This window comes from Penicillium alfredii (genome assembly GCF_028826965.1).
Source record: "Penicillium alfredii strain IBT 34128 chromosome Unknown utg000002l_segment0_segment0, whole genome shotgun sequence".
Taxonomy (NCBI): Eukaryota; Fungi; Ascomycota; class Eurotiomycetes; order Eurotiales; family Aspergillaceae; genus Penicillium; species Penicillium alfredii.
The window spans coordinates 672,937-693,221 of NW_026622699.1; the positions used below are offsets into that span (position 1 = coordinate 672,937).

The following is a 20,285-nucleotide window of genomic DNA, read 5'->3' on the forward strand; positions in this document are numbered from 1 at the left end:
CCTTCAAAGCATGAGCTTATATATGACATGATCCACAGTGGAGAACTATCTGTATCGCAGATGGCACAAGCTGCCGGCTGCAGCAAGCGCACCATCCTGAGAATCTCTTCCAATATACGGCTGTTTGGCAGCGTCAAGGCGCCTCCTAACAAAGGCGGACGGCCACGAAGCCTCACTCCATTTATGCTAGAAGCTCTTTGCGATCACCTGCTCGAAAAGCCCAACCTATATCTTGACGAGATGGGGATTTTTCTACGGGACGAATTCGATGTCCAAGCAACAAAATCTAGCATCAGCCGCGCTCTTGCATCGAAAGGCTGGTCAAAAAAGACTGCGCGCGTCAAAGCTAGAGAGCGCAATCAAGACCTACGTGATGAGTACTTTCACTTTATCTCAGATTTCCATTCGTACCACCTTGTCTACGTGGATGAATCTGGATGTGATAAAAGGATAGGCTTCAGGCGAACGGGTTGGTCCCCACTAGGAACGACACCAGTTCAGGTGTCCAAATTCCATCGTGATAAACGATATCAGATACTGCCTGCATACGCCCAAGATGGCATTGTTTTCTCTCGAGTGTTCCAAGGCTCGACTGATGCATCCGTCTTTGAGGATTTTATTGAGCAGCTTCTCCAGCATTGTGGAAAATGGCCTGAGCCGAGATCCGTATTAGTCATGGACAACGCATCCTTTCACCACTCAGAACGGATAGAGCAGATGTGTTCAGAAGCTGGTGTGAAGCTGATGTATCTACCTCCGTATTCTCCAGACCTGAATCCCATTGAGGAGTTCTTTGCGGAGCTAAAAGCCTTTATTCGGCGACATTGGCCATCTTATGAAGATAACCCGGATCAAGGATTCGATAACTTTCTCGAGTGGTGTGTTGACGTGGTGGGAGCAAGGGAGGAGAGCGCCCAGGGACACTTCCGGCACGCAGGCCTAACCGTTGAGGCATAGCCTCTCCATTATCATAACTCCTCTATAGTGTTTCTCGAAATCAGCTTGTCCAATGCATTCTGACTAACACTTTTACCGCCCCGCTTCCGAGGCATTAGTGCAGAATATCTATTGAACGGCCAGCATTATATTGCGGCCCTCCAAAAATTGCGGATTGTGTGCTAAATCGTCATTTTACATCAAACTACACCGTTAAGCTTTGCATGTTAGATAGTGAATCTTAATGGTATCGAGCAATCTTGATACGAGTGATAAATTCCGATAAAAACATTAAGAATCGATGAAAAACCAACCCTTTGTATTCACGTGGCCCCTATTTCGTGCGGTCAGGTCAATAAATGATCTGCGCTAAGGACTAGGCAGAGGGTCCCACAGAGAGTTTCTCAGTGTTCGAGCATCGCTGCAGCAATAACTTTTAGACTTAACTCCCATTGCCGGGGCTTTCTGTATCATCCGAGGTGCCAAGGAGTTATTTGAAACTATTTCCACCTTTCTCACTATTTTGGAATTCTAACATCAAGGTCCACCAAAGACCCGCCCCATAAATTCTCGGATGACGTTGAATATGCAATAATGCTGGGCTGGTTGACATCCCTTCGGAACGGAATTACATTATACCGTTTTCGGCTTCCCCTCAACAGGAGTCTGGAGGATGTTGCGTAGCCCAGAAGCCAGCGTTCACTTTGTTTGCTTCAACGAGATGGTCGAACACGATGATAATGAAAGATATGGGCTTCGCGCGGTCGCCGTCACAAAGGGTCGCTATATCGGTTTTGACGATGAACCACTCAGAGAAGAACAAAAGAGGCAAAACCGAGAAAAAGAACGCAATGCTCAACTGCAGGAGGAATACAACGATTTACGGCAAAGTCTTGTCAACGTCCTTGACGATAAAATATTTCTTGCCGATAGCCTCGGGCTCATAGCTTCGCAGATCTCACGAAGCGCGTTAAACGTCCCACGCCAAAGCCTCGAGTACGAAGAAGCGAACGAAGAGCTCCCATTGTCAGAAAGAAAAAAAAACATCAGAAGCAGGCTTGTCGATGCTAGATTGACTTTCCCGACGGATATAAAAATACTCAACACTCTCAATAAAGTTCTCTTGAGCCGAAGTTTCGGGCACTTAGATCACCCCGAGCCGAACACTCCAGACATCCTCTATCGCGTAATGCGGTCAAACAGCCATAGTCGATATGACAAACAGCTTGGTTTCCGTTCTTCAAGACAGCCATTCACGCTACCTTCTGATCACGGAGGCCCTCTACACGAAAGCTCATTGGTCGATCAGGACAGTTTGAGAAATCACTGCGAGGGGAAGCGACCTTCAGACCTCATTGCGATGTCTGATAGCCCAGCGAGAATATTGCGTTTTATCGAACACTGGGGTTTCAACGACCTAAGAGGAGATATTATAGCCGTGATTGATGTCTCGAAGCTTCTTGCTATGAGAGCACTGTTCAGTCGCACAACTACTTTGGCTGAGAAATTGGGGGTGGAGTCTTGGACTCCCTTTCGGGAAAAAGGCCTCAATTGGATAAATACAAATTATTGGGTTGCTTATCGGTGGGTGCCGGCTGAGTGTATAGAATTGTGCATCTCGGTCAAATCGCTGCGAAGTGCTTGCAAGGAGCATGAAATTGGTAAGTAATCAGGCGTCCGAGAACAACATATGCTTATAAAACAAAGGAGAATTAGATTTCGATCGGCAGCTTCCAATGGAGGACTTACTCCGCAAGAAAATGGAAAACTTAAGTGTTTGAGCTGCACTTTATGAAGCCAGGATATGTTGAATCCTTCTGACGGTTTTATCATCTGTGATATTACACTCTCACAGATCGCTAGTATAGATGTTGAATTATGACAATTGATCATTGTTATAAGGCCGTTTACAAGATTGACCATATTGAGCTCGCCCAGTAGATTGCGATACGACGCATAGAAGCGGGATGAAAGTACGACACATGTACTAGAACCCTTATTCTTTGTTCTGGAGATCTATCGGTGGTGACACTTGTTTCAGGAATATAGTATGAAGAGGTAGGTACATAAGATTAACACACAGATAGAGTCTTTAACCACCCGCCAAGGCGAAGGCCAGTAAGATATCCCAAATGTGTCGACCCATCTTCTCTGACATCCAATTCCTCCATGTCACGGATAACTTTCTCAATATACTCACCGGCGGCGCTCAATTTCATAATAAGTGCGATGGCACGATGGACCTCGAGAAGCCGGGCGGAAGGAGGGTCAATTGTACGATTGGGACTCAGGGTCAGCGTGCGGGTGACAGGAAATAAAGGGTCACGTAAGAAAGGACTCTGTTCTGTCGACTCAATCCTATATTGGTGTGGTGTTCCAGTGCGTTCGAAATATATCTGAAATTCGCCGAATAATCGGTGGTAGTCCAGCGTCAAGGTGAGGGCGTTTATGGGGCTGTCGATCTTTGGACCATCGATAAGATGGCCGATACCAGGGTCGAACATATCTAAGATTCGAAGAACATTTTTTTTTTGAATCACTCTGGGCGCCACATTAGTGGTGGCGAAGTCGTACGTTGCAGATTGGACCTACCAAATCCAAGTCTCCGGATGCCACTGTAGTCAGACAGTGCGGTAGAATGTGGGCAACCTCCAGGTACTGAAATTGGTCACTTGATTCGTTCTTCAGCAGGTTCCCGTCATCGTCTGCACAATGTTCTTTATCCTGAGTGAACCGTTTTCTGGCTTCAGCTCTGTCGAATTTCCGGGACACTACACAGCGGTGGCGATCGCGTACAAGGCAACTCTGTCGTAAAACTGATACACGCTGTCTTGTCCCGGTCGGGGTTGAGCTCTGCAACGACGATAACGATGTGGGCGTTGGTTGTGGTGTCTTGACAGACGAGGCCCTGACTGCAATTGATAATCAACATATGCTCATTATAGTTACCGTCATACAACCGAGGAAGTAACACACGGGGGAGTAGAAAATTTTCAACGATATACTCAGCGAAGTTTTCCAGAGCTTCGTGGACGTTGTTTATTTGTTCAGGTTCCCATGAAGAGAAACCGTCGAAGTATGATAAGGTGTGAGTAATGTCGGAAGGTCCTTTTTCCGAACAATAGTCCTCGTAGATGTATGAAAGGAAGAAAGTCAAAAAAGTATCTGGAGACGCAACGTGTTCGAGGGTAGCCTGGATAAGTGTCGCAGGCTTATAGCCCTTCCGAACGGTTTTTTCGAGGCCATATTGACGTACAAGCCCGATCACAAGGTTCCTAGCCGACTCGTGCTGTTGTGGTTTTAATGACAAGGGTGTTGAGAAATCCAGAACTCCCTCTAGAGAGGACTGGTGACGGTGCGTTGCCATCGTAGTAGTTTCTTGGAGTCTGACTCGGGAAGACCGAGAGGAAGGATGACTGAGGCACGTGATAAGATGACTCATACCACGATCAAATTCGGGCCGACACAAGCTCCGTGTGTTTAGAATATGAAAACTGGAGCTTATTTAATTTAGTGGGTTGTCCGCAAAGCCATCCGTACAAACGTAACATGGATGTAGGTGTATCAGGTGGTAAGCCGATGGTATGAAAGTACACACCGAAACCATGCGGAGAGATAAACGTAGTATGTAGTATGCCGGTGTGGGCTGTCCTCTATTCAGCAACATATCTAGACTAAATTACTATTATTTTCATTGCAAGTGACGTCTCCGCATCGTTTCACCCAAAGGCCGATGTCGCGTACGAACCGCCGGGCTGCACCTACTTTCACGCCATGCTTGACAAAAAAACCTGGGTCTTGATCTTCATAAATCTGCATGAGATCAAGACAATTTTCGAGAGTCACGTCGCGTGCTTTGGTGAGATTATCCCTGAAAGTCTCGTTGCTCACCCGTGACTGTTGCCATTCGGTATATTTCTCGACAGCGACGTCAAGCAAACCATGAACCATGATTGATTCAGCGCAGCCCGACTTAGCAGAAGTGGCGTCATTAGCAGGGGTAGGCATCAATTGTTCAGATGTTCCAGCTGGGAGGACATTGATATTGATCGGAGGACACATCGAAGCGACTGCAGAACTATCCGTGGTTTTCTTCCGCTTTTCAAGTCGTTGGTTGTCCTCAGCATATAGCTGCTCGCGAAGGCTATCTGGTATATCATCATGGGTCTCGAGGACTCCTCCTTGCTCCACGTATTTAACAAGGTCCTTCAGATGGTGTGTCTTCAATCTATAGTGTCTTTTGCCCTCTGGATCTTGCCAGCAATATTGTCCTTCGTGGTGACATGGAGGCCCAGGGCATCGCATTACACGATACACCTCGCGCCAGACAGAATGTTGGCCGGAGACCTGCTCGGCGTCAATCTGAGCGTCTCGGTCAGCAAGCATCCGCTTGGTAACCGATGATTTTCCTCTCTTATCAGTTCTAGAAGGAAGAGGCCCACTATCCTCCATGTAGTTAATCGATATCTGGAGTCTAGGCTTCTTGCCACGACGATACAGATGGCCCCACGCTAGCAGCTGCTTTTCCACCGCTGTCCAATCGATACGAGTGCCTTCGAAGCGTTTCGTAAGATCACGTTGGGAACGGTCATTTACAGATAACACCAGGGAGGTATCATCTAGTCTGACTCGTCGGCTGCGGGCTATCTTTCGTCGTAGAATACTTCCAGCGTCTTCCTTGATCTGTTCCCAATAAGAACTGGGCGGGAGAGTCAGGTCTTGTTCCGTATCCTTCACCACAACCCGATTGTTCAATTTAGCCCTCCACTCGATCTGGTAGTGAATACAGTCTGGAGAGTGTTCATCCCACGCACTTCCATCTTCATGTTCCACCGCTGCATGAAAACTCGGTTGGTCGGGCGGATGTTGGTGCAAGGAGGTTGAACGTTCACCAACTATATTCTCGGCATCGGGTGAAGGGCAGATTACTGATGGCGTCCATTCGCGGTCCAAGTAACCAGGAGTGGGGGCATACGAGGGGGTCCGTTCCCAGAGATCAGGAAATTCAGGTCGGTAGGCATCATCATTATTGAAAGGAGTGTAAGTCATCCCCCAAAGGCAGAAGATGCCACTAAGGAGTCTAGCAACATCATTGTGTGTTAGCTTCTACCAAGGGGTGTCACAGAACGCAAAATTAAAGAGAACTGCGGCTGACAGGCTGAGAATGTTGATGAGCAGGTTCATGAGTACTCTGCGTGTAAGCAAGGTTATGTAAGTCACTATTGGCAATGTCTGGTAACAAGTAAGCCCCCTTGACTGTCACTTCAATATTGGAGTGGTAGAGGAAAGTGACACCTGGCCAGGTTCTCGAGGCACTCTCAGTCTCTAGAGTTTGACTTGTTTGCATCATAATGGAACATTCCAGCTGCCTTGAATTGAGAACGAAGTTACGATACATGGACATGTATTATTAATAAACGTAACTGCTTGTATTGATACTGATACAGGAATATTATTATTCCCTGGCTATACCTTATATAGACTAGGGAGGCTTGGCGTTGGGGTTCGAGAAACAATCAAAGAGTATAGGTGGTGACACCAATTTCGAGACGATCTGTACACCCTGCCGGGTCCGGATCAAGCGCAGGCAGGACGAGGGTTGCTGCCTATCAAACTCAGGAAAGCTAGAGAACTCGGTTTCAGTCATGGTCAGGCCGCTGGATGACGTTTAGAATGAAGAGACTGCGATGTGGAACGGAAAAGTACACCGCGAAAGTAGTCCATGGCGGAAACTAATGCGATATAGGCTTCGTCAATGGTAGCGGAGCCGACTCCAAAGTAGGAAGGTTGCAGTGTCTAATCGAGCCGGAAGGCCTCATAAACTGGCGGGACGTCGTGACGGCGGAGACAGCATAGGCGAAGGGCGACTTTTTGACATCGTATAGCCCGCAAAAATTCAGATAGACAGAACGAAGCACGTGGAACTACATCCGCCGCATAGAATGGAGGACTGGAGAATGACCAGCGCAAGGTATTTAAATAGATGCCACCTCGCTTGGCCGCCGAAGGGTAAACAGAATGTCCCCGGTGGCTTTCGAGTTGAACCACTGGATCTCCAAGGTTCCCACCCCGGACCTATATGCTCTTTGTGTTGCCATCCTTCTTGCGATCTGGCTGACCTATTGGCTCGGGCACCGATGCTGTTGTTGGATGCTCGGACATCGTCACGTGATCTCATGGCGGCGCCTAAATTCTCCTTCGCCATGGATCTTCCGAAAGGTGGATATCGACACGTATCGGGAAGGTCTCGCAGTTGCCACTTTGTTTGCAGCTAATGTCCTTGGGTTGAGTCTATGGACGCACTCCTGGGCGGGAGCCCAACGAAGGGCCGGGTCTTTGGCCGTCATTCACCTGATACCCCTATGCACCGGACTGACCTTTGGTCTCCCGGCGGATATTCTCCATATAGATCGCCAGACTATGGCATGGATGCACCGATGGGTGGGCCGGCTTTGTGTGCTCCATAGTCTGTTTCACGGGTCGCTTCTTTTTTCCATTGCCAAAACTTCAGCCCTGAGGACAACCCGGCATATGGTTCCGTTCGTGGTATGTACGCATCCCTTGGTTGGTTATATATATGTCGCTTCTAGTGCTGAAACAGCCCACGGCTAACCCAGGGTAGGCGGTATGTGCTATGTTCCTCGTGGTGCCGTTGACTCATGCCGTGGTTGTGCGATCTCACAGGCAATTTGCTCTGAAGTGTCACTATCTCCTGGCGGCGATCGCCGTCGGCGCCCTCGTCTATCACCTGGTGGAGCGACATTCCGTATACCGCTGGTATCTTCTGGGCGCCATCTGTCTATGGATCGGCCTCACCGCAGTAGAGTGCACCAGGACCGTGCTGGCACACAAGCCGTGGAGAAACGGCCGGCACGATATGGTTGTGAGCTCTTTCAATAACCTCCTGTGGCTTGATGTCACGGTACCTGCCTCATGGAACATCCGACCAGGCCAGTATGTGCAGCTGTGGATGCCACGTGGCGGATCTCGCCTCTGCCTGCAGCTTCCCCTCTTTTACGTTGCCTTCTGGGAGGATGAAGGCACCCGACGCATATTGCGTTTAGTGATCAGACCCCGTCGGGGCCAGGGCCTTGCTAAGAAACCTTTTCGAGATAGATTGAACACTCCGATCGAAAAGCTGGTCATTATCCTAGGACCATACGGACGGTCGGACAATTTCTGCCAGTGTGGAACAATTCTATTCATTGTGGAAGATATCGGATTCTTCCGAATACTTCCATATATAGGAATGTTAGTCCAAGCTAGTCTTGACCGGAGAGCTATGGTACGGAAGTTGGTGGTTCTTTGGCAAGTCAAGGTCGAGGACTGGTGTAAGTCTCAATGCCCCTCTGGCCGCGTCCGTACACTAGCTTTGTAGCTGAACTGATGCCCACAGGTTTCGCACAATGGGCGGATGACTTGGTACAAGACATTCTCAGTCTGGACCGTGGAGGGTTCAATGTAAGACTCGGCGCTGTACGCTTCTGATTGAAAACAGACACTATCCTGACTGTTTATAGATCTTGCAGATCAATTTCTTTTGTCCAGACGGCAAACACCCCCTTTCTTCCAAACCAAGCGCCCGCATGCACTTTTCTCATTATTCACGCATAACGGAGAAGGAAGTCCTGCGACATAGTAATGACCAACGCGGAGACATGGTGGTGGCTGGTAGGTAGAACTCTTTCGTCCTCGCCCCTCTCGCTCTTGCTTTTCCCCTTGGAGGATTATGCTATGTTGTCTACTCTGTTCCTGCGTCTAACAATTCTTAGTATGTGCGGGTACACCACTGCGCAAGGTAGTGAGGAAAACCGTTCAGCCCCGGACTGGTGCTGGCTTGCGACTGGTGAATTTCGACCTTGGGCCATGTCATGAATGGGCACGCAATGATAATACGCTCGGTGGCGCCGAGTCTACAGTCAACAACTTAACAGAATTGAACTACGAGTTATCCAGCATGGGTACACCGTCCAAAGTAGCACCCTCGGTTCCAGAGAGTGGCCACCCTTGGCCCCGGAATGAGCCGGTCAAGGAGCACCCCGAGAGCAACCACAACAAATGGGTTAAATCCAAGTTAGCCGAAGGACAGTAGTTTGATAATTCTCAAATTTCAGTCATAGCTCTCCTGAACAACTTATCTCCTACTGTTATTCGTGACCCTGTCCTTTTCTTGCGGTTGTTTTGTATTTCTCTAACCGTACTATTGGTAACATTCCCCTTCCCATTCTGTCATTCATCCTGCAGGTAACTCGCAAACCCAAGATGGAGTCTCGCGACCGGATTGAAGCCTTTCCTTTGTCGCGGCACAATCCGTTCTCCTTCGCGAGCAGACACCTACGGGTGGGTACGTCACTGGGTCGCACAAATGTTTGCGCTGGTATGAGGCGGACCGCCGACCATAGCAACGTTCGCATCGCAGGTTGCCAACTGGCTTGATGAAGGGGTGGAGGTCATGGGATGGGCTCTCCTGTGCAGAGAACGGCCCAATTCTCTTAGGTCTACCTCTAGGGTGTGATAGGTGAGCGGGACCCAGGCCGCTGGCGCCATCGTCTCCATTGCCTTGTCCAATACTAGGGATGTAGGTATGCACGAAGACTTTGGATCTTTTCGACGCCCGATTAGCATTCACATAACGTAAATGGAGAACTATCCATACTTGGCAGATACCCATAACTTGGTACCGAGCAGCCAACGCATGCCGGAGGATATCGGAGTCTAGGCTGGCTAATGAAGCTGAGTAGAGGGTAGTAGGAATTCATGTGCCATGGAACGGCCCTGGAACGGCCCTGGAAAACGTAGGACACTGGAACATTTATCGTCTATATAATAAACTATTCTTGCGTCGGGATAAGATAAGTGAGTAAACCACCTTCAGTGAAAACAGAGCTGCGAAATATGTCTCTGGACTAGAGTATAAACGGCTATAAACTGTGTGGTTACCGTGAAACCGCATCGTCGTTCTTTGCTTCAGGGTCAGACAGTCTCGCGCCCCGGCCAAGTTCACAAGGTCGGTGGATCCGTCACATACGAAAATAACAGGACATACCAAGCGCCACTCGTGAGCAAACACCGGGCAAGGAAGAATCCTCAACCGAGGGGCGAGGAAAAAAACAGGTCGCTGGATCGAAACGAAGGACGGCTGGTAACCAGGAATGTCCACTTTACACAAGCACAACCTTGATGGCGCAGACGTTGAAAGAAGGCAAAAATTGATGGGATCCAATCCTCAGGTCTAGGGAAATGGTGGGTATTGATCAGTTGAAAATAGTTGGTATACGTAAAAAGCGAAAGGTAGATTTCCGTGGTGAACAGTCTGGTTAAACAGCTCCAGGTAAACAGGCTGTTTAACCAGACCGTTCACATTTATCCCTTCTCTCGTTGCATGAAACTCACTCAAAATGGCACAAGGGTCTAATAAAAGAACTTGTGTATTAATGTATAGAATCTAAAAGTAGATATAGTGCTGGGTCTAGATGAGTGCGCAAGAATGGCCGTTATTTGATGTCGTTCAAAGTCCTGACTAGTATGAAACCCTAGTGATGCCTAGTGACTTTCCGCACAGTGGTCTTCTGATCTCTCTTGTTTTTTGAGGCTAACAATGAAGTAGCTATGGGGGGGGGGGGGTCCTATGGAGAATCCATCAAAAGACCATCGCGCATTACAAATCTGATCTTCGAGCGTTGGTGACCAGAGCAACGTGATCTATATTGTGGCTTTTTGAATGCTCGTTAAAAATTTCTTTGATATGTTAACCAATCACTCAGTTCTTCGAGGTGCATCATTGAAGATGGCCAACGCCGTTGAAATATGGGTAAACCAGGCCTCCGTCTAGACTCAGGGAGAGAACCACATATGTTCAAAAACGATGGTTATAATTTCCCTATCATTTAAAAAGAGCTTGAAAAACCACCGGCTTCTCGATCGTTTACTTATCCACCATGACGGCGCTATCGATGGCCATCCCACTCATTGTGGCGTTTGCCGCAGCTCTTGCGCCACAGCAGCCATCTCGTATCTCTCGTCCTACCATCCAAGTATATTGTGTCAATATCATCAAATAATCCCAAGTTTTCTGCTGATTGATTCCAGAAGCTTTCCGCTCCGCTCCAACTCAACGCCTGGGATGGACCTAATTGCCAAGGAGTCCTCGCGTGGACAACATTCACCGATTCGGTGTTTGCACGAAATATCTCCAACTTCCAAGTTTGCCGCAGCTTCCGACTCAACCGCACCCTCAGGGGCCAGGAACAACTTGATATCTCCGTGGCTAATGACCGCAGCGCTTGGTATCCCAACAAAGATCAGTTATCCGCCAACAGCTCGTCATGCACCGATTTCTGGCAGAGCTACTATGCCACCAACGGAAGTACGGCGTGCCACAATACACCTCCTTTTACATGCCACCGCCTATGGAACAACCCGGGCCTGTCGCACAATGAAGGACACCATGGGAGTTAATTGCGTGGTCAGGGTTGAATTTCTGAGGTCGTCCAAGTTCGATAAAACAGACCGCCAAATGAAAAAGAAATTGACTGATCTTACTGGATGAGTTTGACAAAAGTTGTACAACTACAGTATAAATTAGCTAGAAAAAGGAACCTCGCAGAGAATTTCACAAAGGAAAATATACTCAATAGAAGCAGGGAGTATATGAAAAAATGCTGCTGGTCCAATTTGGATCGGCTTTTACGCAATCCCTCACTATGCTGGCCAAAATCGTCGGTAGGGCTTGGGAGCAATAAGTTAGCTCTTGCTGATGGTGAATGAGATCTACCTACTTATTTGTCTAAAAGCTAGAAGAAAATCTCTCATCAGCCCGATCCACCATAGATTGACTAACAAATCAAGAACATCGTCAATACACTGCCCCCTGACCGGTCAGCCTTTGAAAAACTTGGTCGTGCTTATGGCGATAAGAGACTTCCAGTGCACCTTCGCCCTGTTGCTTTCTTGCATTGAGATCAACGCCCCCAAATCCGAGTATAATGTCTACCAGGTGTAGATCACCGCCACGAGCCGCAGCCAACAGATACGTATCCCCGCTCTTGTTATTCTGGCAGTTGATATCTAGTCGAGCCCGCTCGCTCAAGAAAAGTTCGACTGCCGACCGTGAACCCCTTCGGATGGCGAGCCAGAGGGGGTCATCTTCGCTTTCGTCGACTGCATTGATTCGAATGCCTTTCGCACCTAGTAGGGGCTTTACCATCTCGTAGGACCCTCGGTATGCTGCAGTTCCAAGAGGGCTCCATAGGTGGTCGCCTAGGATGTTTGGATCCAGTCGCGGCCGATGTGTCGCTGCAAGCATATGGGAGACCAGTGGTAGATTATTCCGGTATACAGCAAGGTAGAACGCAGTTGTTCGTAGACCGTATCTGCTGCCTGGGAAATTGACGTTCAGCCTCTGCTCGTCCAGAAATCGCTTGCTAACTTTGTCGTGCCCGAGGCATGAAGACCACCAGAAGGCGGTGTTCCCCAACCTGTCGAGCCCATTGATGTCGATTCGTCGGTCTTGTAGAAGCAAGTCCACTACTTGGAGTTGATTATTCCGGGCAGCAACGTGTAGCGCAGTGGATCCATATCGATCTTTGGCCTGGACATCGATATCGGGTCGACCCAGCAGTATTTCAATGGCTTCTAGGTCGCCACGATGGGTCGCTAGAAGCAAAGGGGATTGACCGTCCGAGTTGACGATATTTACATTTGCTCCCAAGTCGAGAAGCATCTTCAGGAGGTCGGCATTTTGGAATTTCCCAGTATGGCGCAAAAGTAGATAACCAAGCTTTGGTCCATCCGGGAGTACCTTCGATGCTGAGTTGATAGACATGAAAGTCAGCAACAGCCTCGCTGCGACATCATCGCCCCCATGTAAAGCGATCTCGAAAGGTGTAACTCCGTCGTTGTCTGCCAGACTAGGATCCCCGCCGCACTTCAAAAAAATTTTGTGTTGTCGCGGTTACACAGGTAAACGGCGTGCCACAAGAATGTTCGTCCTCGATTGTCCCGTAAGTTTATCGATGTATTCAGCTCCTTTAGGGCCTCCAGGAAAGCAGGAACATTCGATTGCGAACGGGCTTCCGAAAAGCGAGCGAGTAGAGCCTGTTGGCGCCTGGTTGTAGGCTAATAAGGAGTGGGTCGTTATCAAGTGTCAGTTCTCAATCTGATGGGGCGTACCATTTTGGATGAGAATTCGGGTTGGGTTTTGTTCCGGGTGTAAATGAGCAGAGCCCAGAAGGGTGGATAGTCAGGATTAAATAGCCAGACCGCTGAGTCTGGTCACTCCAAGCCCATGAAATACTTAGCCTATTCCTGGGCTTGAATATTACAGTAACCAATTGATTGCACAGTGCTTAGAGCGTATTGACCAAGTCCCGGAGCTTCGCGAGGGAATTCGCCTCGGAATTCCCAAGTCTCGTCAAGCAGAAGACGGCCCTGGGAGTTGTCGCTGCAGTTCCCCAGCTTCCGGCTACCAGATCCTAGGATGCATGAGTATCCCAGGAGTATTGTACGGCCTCCTAGGAGAAGTTGCAGGCCGCAAACTTGGAGCATGGAGGAAGCTCCCAGGAACAAACCAAGCTATCTAAATGTACAGTGACAATAGCAAAGGAGCCTAGAAACTCGATACTCATGACCATTCTCTAGCCTGACTAGTTATCAAGGCCTGAACCACCTCGGCAGAATGCTATATAAACAACCTGGCTGTTTTATTCAGGTTTTCTTATCGATAGTCGCCCCACAAAAGATCCAGAGAAGTTTTAAAAATTGCGTAACAGTGTGTACCCACTATCTTGTCCTTTCCTTCTTTGGTCCAGCGCATGGTGTTGTTGACGTACCCAAGGCAGCCGTCATATCAAGCCCATTCAAACCTCACGTTTACCACCCGGTTCTACAATGACGGAAAATTTGAAATTACCTAAAATATTGTCATTGCTATTCTACCACGTAGGATATTATGGAACCGAATTTGGAACACAAGGGGTCCAGTTTGATGTGCTCATACACTCTTGACTTGGGGACCAGGGAAGTAGATAAACCGCCATAACCATCTTTGGAAGCACTTAAGAAGAAGTGTGGTGTATGAAGCGCTCTTATCAGCTGACTGAATAGATTTAGTCTCGTGCGCATGAACCAGTCCCTAGGAATGATAAACGTCATAAGCAGACATGCAGATAACGGCAAAAGATTATTGGCCACCATCGAGGCATCTTATAGCCCCTAGGAACCCAGTCGGTGTATATCTTAAGAATTCGTGATTATTAACCAATGGATAGTAGCAGGACTGCTCCTAGGAGCCAACATCCTCCTAGGAAATGCCTGAGTGGCTTGACAGCCTGTGCATCAACCACGCAATCTTACTTCCTAGTATAACTACAAAGCCGCTTCGATGATGATGTGTGAGGGCGAAGGATATAAAATAGCACAGAACTTCCTCCTTTCCTTAACTTCAAGCAATATCATCCACCAGATCAATTCTACGCGAAGCCAACCGCGCCTCATCTCCTCATCTCCTAACTCCGATACCAATGTGAGATATTTTCTGTGCCTCAATAACAATCAACGTGTAAACTAATGCAGGTGTGATAAATAGATGTTTCTCCTTGGTCTTCCTCCTGAAGTCCTTCTTTGCATAGCAGACAGCCTTGACAAATCTCAAGATTTACTTACGCTGGCTTGCCTTAACCGGACTATGAATGATTTATTCCTTCCCTATCTGTACAATTTCAATGTACGACAACAATGCAGCTCTGCCTTGCTTTGGGGCGTTCTGAAAGGCAAAGCAAGCTTTGTGGAAAAAATGTTGCGCAATCACCGAGCGGACGTCAACACGACTGATCGCAAATTTCGCACACCAATTTTTCACGCCATTCGCGCTGGAAACGAGACAATTTGTTGCATCCTTCTTTCCGACGAGAGAGCACGTATCGATTGGCAAGACAAACAGAAGCAGACTCCACTAGTATACGCCTTGAAAAAGGGATGTTTCTCCATGGCCTCGTTTTTATTGAATGATTTCAAGCCGTCTGTGGATATCAAGGATAAAAAGCGTCGGACTGCCATCTGGTATGCTATCGCTCGATGTGACGAGAACTTGGTGCAACGTCTTCTGGAACGAAACAGCGATATAAGAACACCAGACTACAAACGAATATCCCCACTGGGCGTCGCTATTCACAAGAAAAGCGTGACAATCACCCGAATGCTACTCCTTCATTCGAAGCTCGCTCCTGAAAAGCCCATGGTAACGGATCTAGATGCCAGAGATAATCCGCTCTGGTTGGCTGCAGGGGCTGGCCTCCGAGACATCATCCAGCTACTGGTTGCGTATGGCGCAGATCCCTCCTTCAGGGGTAGACACGGCCAAAGCCTGTTGCATCGAGCCGCGAAAGGGGGTTACGAGGAGGCCGTCCGACAGCTGCTTACCTATGAAGAGATCTCTGTCAACGCAACTGACAGCAACGGTCGCACCGCCCTTCACATTGCAGCAGAATATGGGCACTTGGAGGTAGCCAAGTCAATTCTGGTCATGCATGATATAAATATCAACGCAACGGACAACTACGGTCGCACCGCCCTTCACATCGCAGCAGAATGTGGCTACAATTCGATCACAAAGATTCTCTTGGCCTATGATGCTGTGGATATCAATGCCTCGGATGAGACTGGTGCAACAGCTCTCTGCTTAGCCGCACACGCGAACCATACAGCTATAGCCCTACAGATCCTCTGCGAAAATCATGTAGATGTCAACGCTATTGGCAAAATGGGCAGTACAGCTCTTCATAATGCGGCGCGGAATGGAAATATACCGATTACATCTGTCCTCCTCAATCATGCGGAATTGGATCCAAACGTTTGTGACGCCGAAGGATGGGCATCCCTCACACATGCCGCATTTAATGGCGATTTATGCATGGTGGAATTATTCCTCGCAAGAGCAAATATACAAGTGAACGTGCAAAAAGCCCCTCCTCTATTTCACGCTGCGAAAAAGGGCCATCTAGAAATTGTACGCCGACTGCTTCACTTTGATACCATCGACATCAACCAAAAGTTCTGGGACAACTCGCCTATATGCATTGCCTCCGAGATGGGCCACCTTGAAGTTGCAGGGCTACTCCTTGCCCAGGGAACGCGACTCGATATCAATTCCAAAACTTACCTCGGGTATACTGCACTTTCCTTGGCCGCCTTCCATGGACACTTGGACATTATCGACCTCTTGCTCAAAGACAGCCGACTGGATGTTACTGCTACTGATGAATCCGGGGAGACAGCGTTATGTAAAGCAGCTCGGAATGGACATGAACAGGTCGTCAAGCGCCTCTACAGGGACTCTCGGGAAAAGGGCGGCAGTGATGTGGAAAGGGCCATTGAAGTAGCTTCCGACTGTAGAATTGTGTTGTTCCTCCAAGGCCACTTGAATGAAGATGGTGAATTGTGTACTTGGCCTTAAAATGGATATGAAATTGGACATGTTTCTCTCTTTTTTTTTTTTTTTTTTGAAATCTCTTCAAACTGCTTCGTTCGAAAGTTTTGGGGAGGGGTCACATCAGTTATCAAACTCTCAAACAATGTGTGGGGCAATTACAAGACAATTTACACACAATCCCGACGAAGACGTCTACCCGGATTCTCGTGCGGTGCATGGGGAGAATCGCGTGTCAACGGCTCCAGTTATTTTCATCACCTTTCCCTCTCACACTTATCTACTGGCTTCGATCTGTTTCGCACCGGCCTTGGGCTTGCAGGGATGCGCCTTAGCTTGGCATGGGATACTCGGGAGACGATGTCCAGAATAGAATTGTTAGGAAACAAGGGAGTGTATTCCCTATATCGATATTTCAGCTCATTGGAGATCAACGTAGCCGCCAAAGACCTAAGTTGAAGTTGGCGTTTGCAGAAAGCAAACGGCTCGGTTTTCGCTCTGAATATCCGGATTAGGACCACCCAATCAGCCGTTTCGATTCCTGACAAGTAGGTAGGTCATGAGTGTAATTTTGATGGGTCAGCACATTTATCTTGCTCTCTTGGGTACAAGAAAATCTGCGTCACGAGCAATGTTAATCACCTGTCAAGTCACTCGTCCACTTCGGAAATGGCTATTGGCAGTCGTTCCTTGTTGACATTTCTGTTACCTCGGAGCGTTTCAAAGATTGATGGAAGGCTTTCGGATCCCTATGGCGAGACACCGGGGCACCTGCGCTCAGGGTGTGACTACTAAGAGCCAGGGTACCTGATGAGGGCCTGATAATAAACGCCCCAAGAACCTCTATGGAGACAGGTAGTCGAGCGGAAGAGTATCCCCTCGACGCTACCCGAAGCAGGGGATAGCCTCCCCGGATTTGAAAAATTTTGATAAGAAATACGAACCCACACCTGTTCGTTCAGTACTACCATGATTGCTAGCTCGGTCATATATAGAGAGTGCCCTTCCACGGGGATCCATCGTCAAAATTCCCAACTATATTCTGAACAAAAGCCCCTGGATCCAGTGGAGATACAGATTTGACAGCGTGAGCGGACGATAGTGGAATCGTAGTCCCCATAACATGTTTCAGTATAGTCTCCTTTCGTGGCCACAGGTTGAGTCGAAACCGAACATTTTCGGAGCCCTTTGCGTGATGGTACTTCGTGATGATACCATGTATCTGTTCACGAATCCGCGGGAGATTTCCTAGCATGGTTTCGATCCGAGGGAGGAAAAAAGGATATTCCGCCACGAGTTCTTCCGTACCGCTATTCAGAATCGAGAGCCGAACATCTATCCAATCAACCGGATCAGACGGTTGGAAAGAGGAAAGATGAAGGAAAATGTCATCGGTGTGGGTTAGTGGCGATAACAGGTCCGGCCCGATCCAGTTGAAGAAGCACCGTTTCGTATCGTCAGGGGAGAAATAATGCTCGATCATAGGACGCTCTTCGTCTGCTGGGTTTGAATGTGTTGGTAGATGACATGGTTGCGTGGGAAAGAATCTGTCATAGCTAATATTGTCGTAGCGAACACTGTCATTGCTAGCTGCGAGAATTGGAGGTACCGTTGGTGTGTCTGGAAATGTCGACCAGAAATCCTCCAGATCAAAGTCTAGAAGAGGGTCTAGAAAGGTCAATAGTCGAGCCGTCATGCAGGAAAGACCAGACTCACCATTGCGAGAAGGGGGTTCCATTCTTCTCCACGGGTGTCGAATCTAAAGAGGTTCTGTTTGGCAGTGATATTAGTAGCGGTACACCGAGAGAGGGGTTGGCAGTTCGGTCGAGCTCTAATACTTATATTGTCCCTCGTGGCTTCTGTATAGTCGGAAGTGTCCAAACCAACAGTGGACATACAAACAGAAGGCTGGAATCGGTTTGCAAGTCAAGAACTCAGAAGTTCCAATAATGATCCTACAATGATCCCCTAGCAGAACTGAACCTCGTATTAGACCACTCGTCGTTCTCCATCCTAAACTGGTTTGCAGGCCGGCATAAACAGTCTCAACTTCAATCGGAGAACCAGAGCTGCAGATCTGCAAATAACCATTTGCTGGGCATCTTAGGTTCGGTAGACGATGAATTGGTTGAAAGCCGAGGCGTTTACACTATTATCACCAACTAGACAATTATCATAAGCGGACAGTCGATACTGAAAAATAGCGGTGCTTTTTGAACATGCGTTGAATGGCCTTCGCTAGTTCGCCGTAAAAGATGTGGTGTCTTGTTGGCTCTCGCGGAAGAGAACGCAAGCTTACACAGGTTGATTAGGATCCGTTCAATATAAACATGGGCCTCGTGTCGCGCGGAAGTTCGGGAGGTTTGCCCCACTTGAACGCCCATGGACGACCATGAACAACCGCTCAATCATTTCCTCCTGGGCAACACCTACTCGAATTGACTAAACGCCACCTTTTTGTGGACCTTCAAACGTTCAATAGCCGGAAACAAAGCGACATCGTAATCTCATATTCAGTTCGGTCTACACACATTCGTGGAGGACGCCATTCTCTTCCTTTGAACGTTCACTAGGCTCACTCAGCCAACGAGAGGATGTGTTTATCACAGTTCTCAAGAATTCCATCAACGGCTTTGCGGATGGCTTCAGAAGCTTGGCGGCGCTCACTCAACAATGTCCCCCGTTCGGTGCAGAGTCGTTGAACTTGCTCATTACCGCTCGCAAGCCAGGTGTTGGAGTCTTGAAGCAGGCGATGTTCCTCGCCCAACCGGATCTTCGTGGCATATTCCATCACATAGCGATCCCATATGCGTTGATAGAAACCGACCAGCTGCACAGCGTAGGGAAGCAGGGGTGGGTTCTTGTGCAGTAGCTGCTCCAGTTCGTGTGTGAGAGAATGAGTTCTGGAAGCCGAGGTTGCCTAAACGACTGATTAGAGCGAGTGGAATACCGTGCTGCGTAACCTTATTCACCTTCGCCTCCTGCCGCATTGCCCTTCCTGGTGTACTTGCTGTCTTCCTGTTATCGTGTGGCTCTTTCGAGCCAGGCTCTCGATCCACACCCGATCCACGTCTTCTTTTGGCAGGCCTCCCAGCTCGAGAATCGGAAACGGGAGAATCCATTAGAAGAGATTGGGCGATTCTGGAAATGAGGATGCAGAGCAGAGAAGCTGATCCTGGCGGAACTAACGCTTCCTTCTTATAGGAAGTCATATAGTGGTATTCGATGACGGAAGCTCTTTGAATGTTATTTCATTTTGAGGGCCCAGGCAAAAAAGGCATTCTCCTAGGGGCTTAGTAAACTGATGTATTGACTCCACCCGGTACCTTTCTACTCCCTCTGTATCTTGGGGGCTCAGGCTCGGTGGAGGTCGAAGAAAAAGTGATTGACTGGCTCTTCGTTAGCGACTTAATGCTAAAGACAAAACACAGCTATTTACTGGGGACACCAAGCGTGAACCTTGACTTTAGACGTTTTTCGAATTGGGATGAGCCATTGATACCAATTCGCTGCGATCTAATTGGCTTGCACCGGACCTTTAACGGTCGTAATACAATATTGGGCTGGCTAGTCGATGCGCACAGAACTGAATAACGCACAAAGAGACTCTTGAGTCTTCGTTCTATTGAAAATTTTCGAGACCGCTCTTATTTCCATACTGGAAAATTTAGGAAGCGCGGTGCCATTACATAGAAAAAGGAGCTAGAGTACAGTATATAGGCCATCCAATGATTGTCCTAACTGTATAAGGTGAATGAAAGCTACAAACTGAAATTCAAGCTACCGTCCCAGCTATCACTCTGTCATAAGTGTGGGAAAACTTAAGCCTAGTTAACAAATTCACAAATTCCAGGGCATCAGCCTGGGACGTCTTCAAGCCATCGAATTCTGCCCTAGCTCCTCCTTGCAGTCCCATAGTCTGAGG

The 20,285-nt window shown here is 48.3% G+C and overlaps 8 protein-coding genes across 8 annotated transcripts; 4 read left to right on the forward strand and 4 right to left on the reverse strand.

Moving 5' to 3' along the window:
• Window positions 1-60: 60 nt before the first annotated feature.
• Window positions 61-957, forward strand: NUU61_001433 (uncharacterized protein; the record flags this gene model as incomplete). Its single annotated transcript, XM_056652015.1, has 1 exon — window positions 61-957. One exon carries the CDS (start codon window positions 61-63, stop codon window positions 955-957), a length of 897 nt encoding a protein of 298 aa, XP_056515282.1.
• Window positions 958-4,605: 3,648 nt separating this feature from the next.
• On the reverse strand, window positions 4,606-5,985 carry NUU61_001434 (uncharacterized protein; the record flags this gene model as incomplete). The annotated part of the gene is made up of 1 exon (XM_056652016.1): window positions 4,606-5,985. One exon carries the CDS (start codon window positions 5,983-5,985, stop codon window positions 4,606-4,608), a length of 1,380 nt encoding a protein of 459 aa, XP_056515283.1.
• A 969-nt stretch (window positions 5,986-6,954) lies between these two features.
• NUU61_001435 (ferredoxin reductase family protein) lies at window positions 6,955-9,028 on the forward strand (the record flags this gene model as incomplete). The annotated part of the gene is made up of 5 exons (XM_056652017.1): window positions 6,955-7,482; window positions 7,559-8,267; window positions 8,333-8,397; window positions 8,457-8,607; window positions 8,709-9,028. 5 exons carry the CDS (start codon window positions 6,955-6,957, stop codon window positions 9,026-9,028), a joined length of 1,773 nt encoding a protein of 590 aa, XP_056515284.1.
• A 1,846-nt stretch (window positions 9,029-10,874) lies between these two features.
• NUU61_001436 (uncharacterized protein) lies at window positions 10,875-11,394 on the forward strand (the record flags this gene model as incomplete). The annotated part of the gene is made up of 2 exons (XM_056652018.1): window positions 10,875-10,970; window positions 11,026-11,394. The coding sequence occupies 2 exons, from the start codon at window positions 10,875-10,877 to the stop codon at window positions 11,392-11,394; spliced, it is 465 nt and encodes a 154-aa protein (XP_056515285.1).
• A 397-nt stretch (window positions 11,395-11,791) lies between these two features.
• NUU61_001437 (ankyrin repeat domain-containing protein) lies at window positions 11,792-12,760 on the reverse strand (the record flags this gene model as incomplete). The annotated part of the gene is made up of 1 exon (XM_056652019.1): window positions 11,792-12,760. The coding sequence occupies one exon, from the start codon at window positions 12,758-12,760 to the stop codon at window positions 11,792-11,794; it is 969 nt and encodes a 322-aa protein (XP_056515286.1).
• A 1,968-nt stretch (window positions 12,761-14,728) lies between these two features.
• On the forward strand, window positions 14,729-16,387 carry NUU61_001438 (uncharacterized protein; the record flags this gene model as incomplete). Its single annotated transcript, XM_056652020.1, has 1 exon — window positions 14,729-16,387. One exon carries the CDS (start codon window positions 14,729-14,731, stop codon window positions 16,385-16,387), a length of 1,659 nt encoding a protein of 552 aa, XP_056515287.1.
• Window positions 16,388-17,345: 958 nt separating this feature from the next.
• NUU61_001439 (uncharacterized protein) lies at window positions 17,346-18,098 on the reverse strand (the record flags this gene model as incomplete). The annotated part of the gene is made up of 2 exons (XM_056652021.1): window positions 17,346-18,028; window positions 18,077-18,098. 2 exons carry the CDS (start codon window positions 18,096-18,098, stop codon window positions 17,346-17,348), a joined length of 705 nt encoding a protein of 234 aa, XP_056515288.1.
• An 837-nt stretch (window positions 18,099-18,935) lies between these two features.
• Window positions 18,936-19,350, reverse strand: NUU61_001440 (uncharacterized protein; the record flags this gene model as incomplete). Its single annotated transcript, XM_056652022.1, has 2 exons — window positions 18,936-19,280; window positions 19,333-19,350. 2 exons carry the CDS (start codon window positions 19,348-19,350, stop codon window positions 18,936-18,938), a joined length of 363 nt encoding a protein of 120 aa, XP_056515289.1.
• Between the last annotated feature and the right edge of the window lie 935 nt (window positions 19,351-20,285).